Raw genomic sequence first — 11,748 nt, forward strand, 5'->3', positions numbered from 1 at the left:
CTGAAATCAGTGTAAAAATTGTGAACTCAGTAGGTCAAGTACAGATACTTATGAAATGTGCCTGGGGAAAGGGTATCTTAATTTTTCCCTCCAGGTACATGAAGTATATAATATTTTATAAAACACTATTCTAAGCAGAAGCTGAATAATATAAACAGCTTTATAGAAAAAGAATGAAATTTTGACCAAGCAACTGGATGCCTGATAAAACTAACGGTGATATGGGGAATATTTTTGGTGAGGTTATAAATTTACCTAGGTGTAATCTAACATGAATATGAGGACTGAGATGAACTCAATGAGACAATGGAACAATATAATTGAGCCTAAAATATTTTCCCATTTATTTTGATGATTACTTAAAGCATTGAGCAATTTATAACAAGTGAACGTGAATTTCGTTTCCAGGGAATATTTTACGTTTCGGTTCAAGTTGTGCCACAAGGAAAGCACCCGGCAAGGTGAATTAAGCTGCGTCAAAACTTTTTAAATCAAAGCTTTCATTATAGTGTTGGGTATTCTGAGCATTGTAACACTTCTGACAGTGTAAGCAGTAAATGATCAACAACAACAAAAACAGTGAAAAGGGTTGCTGAGGTGGACACTCAGCTCCGCCAAGGTGTTGAGATAAACCGTCCATCACCAATCAGTCCATTGTGACCAGCTCTTTGATATGACTCAAAACTCCTGTTGATGTCCATCATTTGGTTTGGTGCTGTCGGTTCTGTTGTACGCTCACCTGGATTCTGTCCTCTCTGCTCGATTCCCTTCTTTCCTTTACTCAGCATTGCCGGTGCCACCGCTGGATCCTCCTGTTTTGCTTACTCATGGGGCAGTGGAGCCTCTTAAGCAAACTCATCTGTAAAAAGAAATACTGGCTACTGCTGCTTCCTCCCACCACAGTACCACCAGCACATCCTACTACAGCACTCTAGGGTCCCCAGCGAGCAAGTGGCATCAGCTACACCCATTGCTGGTCATCACCTTTATCATGATTCTGCAGCCACGCAGAGTACAGAAATGTACATGTCGAAGGGGGGATCAAGAATTCTACATCTGGGTTACGGTCAACCTCATCATTACATCAGCCATTTAGACTATATATTTTTATTTCTTATTAGTGATATGAAAATTTTAGAAGATGCAGAAAGGCATCTGCTGCCTAAGCTTTAATATACACACAGTGAGCGCTCTTTACCCAACAGCTCCCCATAAATAATTTAAAGAAAAAAATTCAGCTGATTCACTGGCTCAGCGCAGGTTGGGGGGGCGGGGGTGCGGCAGGGGCGGTGGGTCTGGGGTTTGAGTTCTGCTTGGGGTGCCTTGCTGTGGACTGGCGTCCCATCCAGGTTGTGTCCCCTCCCCCTCCTGCCCTGCACTGCCGGGTTAGGCTCCGGTTCGCCGCGACCCCGCTTGGGACGAGCGGCTTCAGACAGCGTGTGTGCGCGAGCACAGGTCAGCACTATACCCTTTACACCGCAATTGTATTTTTCCTATTACCAGAATATTGCACATATTACTAGAAATTATTATGCAATGTCTGCGATTGTACCAAGATCAGCACAATGCATTTTTTTGGCAGAGTAGTGAGGCCATTTACTGTATTATGAATGCATTAATACAGTAACAATACCAAACACACTTCAGTATCACACATTTACCGACCATACAGCACATAGTTCCAACAGTACTGTACAAGTAGTTGGAAAAGTTATCCAACCTGGTCTCAGGAATGAGTGGCCATCAGATGAAAATAACCCACTGTATAATAATCAAATTATAATACAATTAAATATTAAAGAGGACTTTTCTTAGATCGGTCCAATAAATCTACAAAATATATATGATATATATTTATATAGATATATGAACTATATATACATATATGATATTAGCTCAGCTGGCCAGAACCGTATACATGTAGAGCTTTCCCTTGCCACACTTACCTGTGGGGGCTCCAGTATGTCGTGCGCTTGAGCTACTTTTGATGGCCCTGAAGGTGATGTAGGTGTCATAAGCAAACAGGATGGTTGCCAGTAAACTAAACACCTGTAACACAATGAATCAGTGATATTTACAGTTATGCAAAGCAGGCATCCCCACTCGTTGTTTCACACTGTTCTCAGTGAACATCTGGCCATCGACGTAAGTGACAGTAGCAGGTTAACAGTAACAGTAATCTAAACTTGTGTTCAGTATTTCACAGCAGCTAGGAAACATGAGGAAGTGAGGACCAGAAACCGAAGAGAGCTCGTGATGTGCTGTAAACGACGCCTGTATTTCAGACAAACTCTCAGTTGAGAGAGAACCCTCCGTGTTGGGCAATCCCAGACAGGCGGAAGATACGATGCTTATCAAGACGGAAACAGGCTTAGGAGAGCAGATGGCGTTCGAAAGCGTTTTGCACGGTGGTCAGCGGCGAAGCGGCGAGAACTGGGTGCACGGTCCTGAGAAGGGGAAGGCGGAGATCGTGGCCAAGCAGTACACGAAACAGAATTTTGGAAGAGTTGGACGGAGAGAAGAACGGCAATCGCGGTTACGGAATTAGTTTGGTAGTTGTCTGATCCAAGAATGCAGGCTTCATCTAACGGACCGGGCAGACGAGGAAGATCTCCTCACCCCGCCTGCGATGCGCGCTCCATCTCCCGCTCCACCAATCACGCAGATCAAAGCAATGACGAGGTAGAGGACGCCACCAATCAAAGCCCGTAAAAAGTCCTGTGAGCAGAAGAACAAGGATTCGTTACTAACCATAACCAATCCATCGAGTAAGAACATCTCAAGCGGGACAGCTGCAGCTGTCCAGCATACATACTCCAAGTGTTTTTAGTTTCCTCTCTTCATGATTATGGTTACACTTGAAGACCCTATCCCATATCGTGCGTGTGCGCGCGAGACAGATGTACAACTTACACTCCAAACCCAGCTGATAAACTGAATCTGGGCATCCAGACCATTCATGAAGATGATGAAGTACACGACAGCCAGCACCAGCTCGACGATGGGCACTGTGGAGAAGCCTCCGTAGCGAGAGGCTGCATAGCAGATGATGACCACCACACTAATGACCTGAAAGAGAGGAGACGAGCAGGTCGCTCATAGCTTAAACACAAATCCGCCGCAACGACAACCTGCTGTGTTGTTGCTCATCTAATTCAAACGGAATCTGAACCAAGTAATGCTTGTTTTACTTTTCTAAGCAAAGAAATCATCATTTCTTGCTTTTTCCCTTGCAGTTCAAGTGCATAAATTCTATTCTTTTTAAGCTTTCAATATAAATTAAAAAAGGCCCGTGACTTCATACGGTAAGTGCTTAAAGTTTTCAATTTAGTAGATTCCACTGTACAAAGGTTCCAGTTAACCATTACATTTACATTTATTCATTTAGCAGACACTTTTCTCCAAAGCGACACACATCTCAGAGAAAATGCAATTTGTGCAGTACATCAGGAGAAAAAGAGACAGCTGCAGACATGTGATTACGTAAACTCGGTTTGTTTCTTTCCGCTTTATGCACCGATGCTCATCGCTCGAGTAGGTGCACAAAACTCAGTATAGATGAATCCTGATCACCTTCCTACAATTTTTTTTTTTTTTTTTTTAAAAATGCTACACAAACATTTACACACAATGCAGGAGTAGCGGCTGTGTAAAGCCTTATGTGGGGATGATCGTGAAGTTACGGTGCATGAACATTTACACCTTACTTGAGCTTGAGCGATCTTTGGCGAAGCGAGTCCGGAAAAGGTGCGTTTTCAGACCTTACTTGAATGTAGACGGAGTTTCAGCAGTTCTGAGTGGGAGGGGAAGGTCATTCCACCACAACGGAGCCAGAATCAAGAACCTCCGTGCTTTACCTTTAGCGCGCGGGACCACCAAGTGAGTAGAAGTAGATGAGTGAAGGGGTCTGGCTGAGGTGTAGCGGTTGATCGAGTCTTGTAAATAGCTGGGAGCAGTTCTATTGATGCATTTGTAGGCAATAACCAGGGTGTTAAATTTGATCTGGGCAGCCATGGGAAGCCAGTGCAGAGGAACGAGCAAGACACAGCACGTTAGAGTAAAATAGGAGGTAACGAACCTGGACGAGAACCGAATAAAAGTCAAACTGACTGCCTTAAACTCTCCAAACAAACGCCCTTCCACTCTGTGTTCTCCTACACTATTTATACACTGTCATCCGGTGTGAGACCTTCAACGAGCAAAAGAACTTTACATCAAGTAGATATGTGACTCACAGTGTGGAAATACATCATTTTTAAGAAGAGAACACAGCGACTGTATTTTTAAAAAAAAAAAAAAAAAAAAAAAAAAATCACAACCAACCCACTCTGGCACTCAAGTGCATGCGCTTGATAAATGATCACAAGTAACCCCTCCCCCCCCCCGCCCCACCAGCTTCTGCCGAGCAAGTTTGCTATTCAAGCATTACCACCATGTTTGGAAACATTTTGAAGGGAGCCGCTGCAAATCGGTCCACCGAGACGCATATACTGCTGTAAATACCAAGACGGGGAGAGAAAAAAAAAAAAAAAAAACCAAACATGTTTATCTGAACTGTATGCGGTGTTGAAAATACATCCAACGAAAGCTTTGCTCATCAGCACCCCATTTCCAGCCAAATTCTAATTCAACAATTATTACAGTCTAAAATTTTAATTGCACAAAGTGCTTCCTTAAAAACTTGTTGCATCACTCATAGTTATAGCTATGATTCTTTAATACATCAAGACTGTGCAATTCTTTAAAGCACGGGTCATAACCCCTTTCCACAGGGGGCCCTGTGAATGCTTGCTTTCACTCCAACCCGTTCTCCAGTTAAACTGGTCTAAGTAACAGTAAATCATGCATACCGTAGTTTTTCTTGAAATTTCACTGCTGTAAAATACAGTATTTACTGTATCATGCATTCATTTTCATTTCCTTATTTTCTGCCCCACCCATTCCATCCTGTGAGACTTCCTGGGGAATTGTTTGCAGTTGCAATTTTTAGCTAAATGGAAGAAATCTGATTTGCTAGACACAACAGAAAAAAAAAAAAAAAACAGACTCGGGAGAATTACGAGAAAACGGTAAGAAATGTTACCGAGAGCTGCAGATCACCGTGATCGTTCTGACAGGGCGTTGCAGCGTTATAGTGACGAGTACAGCGGAACGGCCAAAACAAACAGCCTCCGTTCAAATGCGCGGTGTGTAAAAAAAAACTTACAGGTGGTTCCATGAGCTGGAAGAGCGCTTAACAACGGTAATAACGTGTGATTAAAAATTCACCTTGTGCCAATATGCTCTGCGATAAGGCTGCAGCTTGAATGAGTGACCGCGGGGTTCGACGGAGCAGGATACTTAATGACTAAAAGCAAAGTTCAGCAGTTTAAAATGCAATGTTGGCTTGTGTTTAAGTCATTTAAAATGCAGTAAGATAAGGTTGCCAAGTTACAGAAATCCAGAAGCAGTTAATCGGAGAGCATGACAAGCACCTCTCAACGTTGGATCTAATCTGGTCTGTTTTATTTTATTTTAAAAATAATGTCTCAATGATTGGGGGGGGTGGCGAGGCAGCGGTGCAGCGAGTTTGGCCGGGTCCTGCTCTGTAGCGGGCCTGGGGTTCGAGTCCTGCTTGGGGTGCCTTTGCTATAGACTGGCGTCCCATCCTGGGTGTGTCCCCACCCCCCTCCGGCCTTCCACCCTGTGTTGCTGGGTTAGGCTCCGGTTCGCCGCGACCCCGTGGTTTCGGCCAATGCGTGTGTGTGTGTGTCTCACTGACATTAACATGCAGACTTTAAAGGATGGGGGGGGCACCTACACTGTGCAGGGGGGATCGGACCAGAGTTTTAATGAAAAGCCATGTTGAACCTCTTACTCCCGACTACCCAACAGTGAAAGTGCGTCGCCCGAACAACCCTTTGGCACAGTTTTTATTCTTCAGATTCAAATTCAGAATTGGCAACAAATGCCATGCTGTCTCACTGCCAAGTTTATGACACCTTTTTCTGGCAGTCACATTTAACACATAATCTAAACACAGCCATCTGTTGTCTTGTATCCTGAGGTTTTTTTTTTTTTTCCCCCCCCTCTCTTCATCAATCACATACACAGTAGGGCTTGTTTTAATACACAGTCACCTTTTCACTTCTACAATGAGAGAAAGGAGGCAGGAGAGGGGGGAAAAAAAAAAAAAAAAAAAAACCCACAGTCAAAACAAAATTCTCAAAATGATTAATCCAGACAAAATTAGTTGCCACGAAATATAATAATAATCCAGTATTAAAACAAACAAATGTAAAAGAGATCAAACGAAAAATTCTGTGTTCATGAGTGCGAACATGTTTCTCGAACCGACAGACAGCGAGGACTGCGATTCTCCAAGGAAGCCAAGCATGAGAAACAGTAATGGAATTCAAATTAAGCTTCTCAAGTGTTTACTTTCAGGAAGCTGGTATAAATTTCCATTCCTTTGCCCTCACTGATGTAGTGCTGTTTTACAGTTTTCTCACCAGTGTTTTCACAATTAGAACAACCAATAACGTATCAATATAATAATAATAATAATAATAATAATAAAAAAAAAACTAAATCTTGCATGCAATTCATCACATATCAATGCAAAAAAAAAAAAAAAAAATTATTACAGTACTGCTGAAAGGAACCTGTGCTTTTGACAGTGCTTGTTTCCAAAGCAGATGCTTGTCATAGAAACCAGTGATGTTAACTGGTGCGGTGTGGGAATAGTCTGACCCTGTGGCATAGAATATCAGCGAGCCATGCTCTAAAACCGGGGCCTGCCATGTACTCGATTTAGAGAGCACTAAATACAGTTATGCCAACCACTGACGAGATGCAGGTCTATTTCAGCAGCATTTCATGAATTGCGCTGTAAAATCCAACTCATGCACTTAAGGGCATTGTCACGCAGTGAAACAAGATCCCAAAAATTAATTACTTAAAAAAAAAAAATCTGTATGTCAATTGTCACACCACGTGGCAGAAATTCTAATTTGGACATTATTCCGTGTAGTATATGAATTAAATACTTTGTGCAGATAAACAAGGATCATGATTCTCATTATAAAAAAAAACCTCTTAGCGTCTCCTGGAACTGTGATGCTCTCATTCTGGGAATGCGGCAAGATACAAGTTTACTGCACTGGGGTTCACGCAATGATCCAAGAGACCTTCAACCAAAAACTGGTTTCTACCCAAACATCCTCTTGTTAAATAACCAAGCCCTTCCTTGACGATGTTAATGTACATCTACTCTTACGTATTTACCACGGAAATGTATTTTAACGGTGTGGTCGAAAGCTGAACTTCCCTCTGCGAACGCGTGAGTGACGGAAGTGTTAAAGTCTCTCCCACTTGATAAACTCACATGTGATTTGCATGGCAATTCCAGCGAATTCCGGAATATGTGGACACCTTACCGGAAGTTATTAGAAAGTGCGACATGATCAGACCTCTGATAAACTGCAACCTTTTGACCCTGAGCCCTCGCTCTATGTGGACATATTTCCCTTTTCTCTGTGCTCTGTCTGCTGTTGTGACCCTCATCATCAATAAAAAAAAAAAAAAAAAAAAATTAATAAATCTAAACTGCATGCAATCCCTAAAATAAAATTTAGTACTGGACATTTCTGAATTACAGGTAAAGCTACAGCATCCAGTGGGATCCTCCTTAAACAAGTGGTAGTTCACAGTCCCTGCTGCAATGTGCCAAGTATAGAGCGCAGCAGCTGGCACCGCTGTATGCAATAATGTGACTCACAGATTTCCACGGAAAGTCAAACTTTCCATCTTTACAGCCCGCCTCGGCTCCTGGCCGCTCCTTAGAAACAGCATTTCCACCATGCGAGAAGTTTCCTAGAACACCGGCAAAATTTAAGACCATCCCCATTCACAAACTCGCTCCAACACGAGGGAGGTAAACAAGTGTCTGACAGGGGTACATGGTTGCCATGGCAACCAAGAGGCGCGGAACCGCCTATCACCCCTAACGTATTTGCATATCTGACACACTCTTCCCGGGGGCGCACGGCTAAAGCCTCTTTTCATTGAGCTGTGCAGATCTGCATGGGAACGTGGATAGATATATATTTTACATAAAACAGAGTTACACAAATTTGGTGATGTCTGGTTGCGAGAGCGCGACACTTCGCAGCGCACTTGTCTTGACTTGTAACACCTTTTTTTTCCCCCCCCAGACTCTCACTCACAAACTAGGGTAAAACTCTGGATATGCTGCCAATGAATGTCAAGTAAAAAAAAAAAGTGGAGAATTATTTCACAAATGCTCTCTAGCAGCGCTACAGACCGCTGGCTGGGATTAGGCCCAAGGCCGTGACACGATGTAAGGCTGTACACGACTTTTCGGACGCTCGGCGGCTCGGCGCAGCGAACGGCGGCACAGCGTCAGTCCCGCCATTCGCAGCGAACGTAAGCGCGCGATCGGAAGTCACGAGCGCTCCAGGGTCGCGTCAAATACAGTGCCGAGTTTAACGCTGGCGCTCCACAAATTAACGCGCGTTCGGAAAGCAAGAGAAAGAAAACAGTGCTGGAGAAAAGTACAGACGAAGTAGGCAAGTGCTAACACACTGATTGAAGAACTTAGGAATGGAAATGTAAGGAGTGAACCCGACGCGGACGAAGAAGAATTAAGTGCGAAACTTGGGCAGCGTGGGACACACTCGGACACTCACGATTTCGGCGATCAGAATGCCTCCTTTCTGCGTGCGCGCGTAGCTCCTGAACCTCTGCAAGCAGGAGGGGCCGGAGCCGGAGGAACCGCTCTGGGTCGTGTCTGCCATCCTGCGAAGGTCTCTCTGAGCGCACAGTCAACTAACTGCCCCAACTGCACCCACCGGTCGTCTAAAAATAAAGAGCAGCTGGAGACGGAAAGAAACTGCAGCTGCCGGGAACGTCTTAAGTTAAGGTTTAACCCGTTTGGAAAGAAAACCGCAAAAAGAAACAAACACGAGGCACTTTTTTAAAAAAAAAAAAAAATCGCCCGAAGCAGCGGTTAACTCTCGAACTCTTCTTTCACTTTGGGTCACCCCAATGAAAGGAATGAAAAGCGGAGGGGCGTTGGCCAGGACGTGAGGGCCTACCGCGTTTTCACCTAGTGGAACGGAGCAGGGAGGGGCGGGGCGTAACTGGGCGGGGCAGATGGTCTTGGGGGCGGGGCGAAGTTAGGGTTAAGGCGGGGCCTGCAGGGGATGGGGCGGAACTGGCAGTGTTCCAGGCGGCACGGGGAGGGAGCCTGTTAGTTGACAAAATGGAGGATTTTGGTGGAGGTTTTCCACCCTGACTTTGCTCCGACTCTTGAGTTAGCGGAGTGCTCACAGGGTGCACCGTGGTGATGCAAAATCTTGCAGTACCATTGTTTTACCTCACAATATTCATTTCCAGAGCCATTTTCCTATTTGCAACACATCACATTGAATCTGGAAAATTAATTTATCTATTTAATGCACACATGACTATCACGATGCGCTGTTTAAAATTGTGCCACGCTACTTATAACAAAAGTGATTGAATACAAATCTCCTTTAGGGATTTTCAGAAAGCACTAAAATAGTTAATGCCGTATGTAAGGTACAGCGTACAGCAATGTAGCCCCCCTCTATAGGAGCTTGGAAGAATGACAAGAAAATCACATTGTTTGCACAGCTGAAGGACTTTTCACCCTAGGTACCAATATAAGCATCAATTGTCAAAGTTGAACAAGTTTTAAAGGATTATTTTTTCTTTTATTTTTATGCAGAGTTTACATAGTTGGGGTGCAGTGGGTTTGACCGGGTCCTGCTCTTTGGTGGGTCTGGGGTTTGAGTCCCGCTTGGGGTGCATTGCGATGGACTGGCATCCCATCCTGGGTGTGTCCCTTCCCCCTCTGGCCTCGCGTCCTGTCTTGCCAGGTGAGGCTCTGGTTTGCTGCGACCATGCTTGGGACAAGCAGTTTCAGGCAATGTGTGTGTGTGTTTATGTAGTTGAAGAGGTCTTACAGCATGTCAAAAACTGGCCGTAACTTCAGTTCTCTAAAAACGGCCCAAATTGTGACCCGTTCGTTGGGTTTCTAAACTTCCGCCCACAGCTGTTTTAACACCTGCACACCAAGGGTTCGTTACCATGGAAGCAAAGAGATCTTAAAAATACCGGTAGTAACACAAACAGTATTCATGTTTACATGTTTCTAAGAAATACATCTTTGTATCATAGATCATTTACTCATATTGCCACCTTAGACAGGAAATATTGCACAGGAAAAGAGCCTAAGCAGGCACTTGTGATCAAAGAGTTTGTTGTGGCAACCAGCGTGAGCGATGATAACAAACCTTACTCTTTCCAAGGGCGGGCTGCTTCTGCTTAGTGTTCCAAGAAGCAGAGCCCTCAACTTTTTGAATGACATTTGCATTTTGCTGCAATCGACATCCACATTGTGCATGTAGGGCAAACAAGTGACTGCCACAAAGTATTGGCATTTTCTTTAACCCACCTTCACCGGGGGGGTTATATATTCGGCCTTAGCTGTAATTGACAAAAAATTTGCCAGATGTTACCCTTGACAGACATACATAAAGTTGTAAAGTTAAAAAAAGTGTGTGTAGATATCCATCCATCCATCCATCTTCAATAACCACTTGTCCTGGTCAGCATTTGGTGCAAGGCTGAGGGAGGTTATACAGAAGATCATGGAGAAACCAGGATTTTCTTACTTGAATCTTAAAAGAGTAGTCAGTGACATGGTGGCACAGGAAGTCGTGCTGCTGTCTCACAGCACCTGGGTGGTGCGAGAGGATGTGGGTTCAATCCCTGCTTAGTTTGTGTGGAGTCTGCATGTTCTCCTTGTGTCTGTGTGGGTTTCCTCTGGGTGCTCTGGTTTCCTCCCACAGTCTAAAGACATGCTGTTCAGGTTTCCCCTTAGTGTGTGAGTGACAGAGAGAATATGTTCCGCTGATGTATGGATGAGTGACCCAGTGTAAATGGTGTATCTAGCACTGTAAGTCACCTTGGTGAATAAGGTGTATGGGATGGCAGCACTACGTAGAGCTCATTGGAAGTTTCTTTGGAGAAAAGCATCTGCTAAATAAATAAATGTAAAGCATAGCAAATAAAGGAACCATTCTGAAATAATCCTTGTGTATGATTTTCTGTCTAGGCCACCTGTGAATGGAGGGGACCTCTTAGTAGGGCCAGTCCTGAGTGGGACCGTTTGAGAAAGTACTGTAACACAGTACCTGTCTCTGTGATCAAACCCAGTGCTGTTCTAGCACAACATGGTACATTCTAAAGCCTGACAGTACTGCTCAGCATCAACAAGCAGTATGGTGGCAGAGTGCATATCGCCTGTGGCTTACTGCACCTATGCCAGGGTTCTGAATCCACATCCAGCTGGGTGTGGATTCATGTTTGCATGTTCACGTGGGTTTCCTGCCACAGTGCAGACAGGCACAGAGGAACACAATGGCAAATTAGTTCTGTACCCTCAAATACCTTGGAAACCATGCAAGTGGTCACCATGAGCCAAATTCAACTTGATGGCATTTAACTGCTCTAAACATTTAAGGTCCTTTACAGTCTTATGCAGCCCTGGTTCAATTAATTGAAATATGGGTGTCCCCAATCTGTTACCTTGACAACAACGTTGAAGTTAACAGTTAAAATGAACCTAAGTGGAATTTGATGTGGGCGTTTCACATAGATGTTTATGCACAGAAAGGTCTCAGAAATGCTTGGGAATTTGGAAAAATTTGCATACTG

At 44.1% G+C, this 11,748-nt stretch overlaps 1 protein-coding gene across 1 annotated transcript; it reads right to left on the reverse strand.

Annotated features, from left to right (window-relative positions):
* LOC108934762 (proteolipid protein 2-like) lies at positions 1-9,122 on the reverse strand. The gene is made up of 5 exons (XM_018752841.2): positions 8,691-9,122; positions 2,914-3,069; positions 2,620-2,718; positions 1,947-2,049; positions 1-859 (listed from the first exon to the last, which is right to left on the reverse strand). The coding sequence occupies exons 1-5, from the start codon at positions 8,796-8,798 to the stop codon at positions 846-848; spliced, it is 480 nt and encodes a 159-aa protein (XP_018608357.1). The 5' UTR covers positions 8,799-9,122; the 3' UTR covers positions 1-845.
* Positions 9,123-11,748: the final 2,626 nt, after the last annotated feature.

This window comes from Scleropages formosus, chromosome 1 (assembly GCF_900964775.1).
Source record: "Scleropages formosus chromosome 1, fSclFor1.1, whole genome shotgun sequence".
In the NCBI taxonomy this organism is placed as follows: Eukaryota; Metazoa; Chordata; class Actinopteri; order Osteoglossiformes; family Osteoglossidae; genus Scleropages; species Scleropages formosus.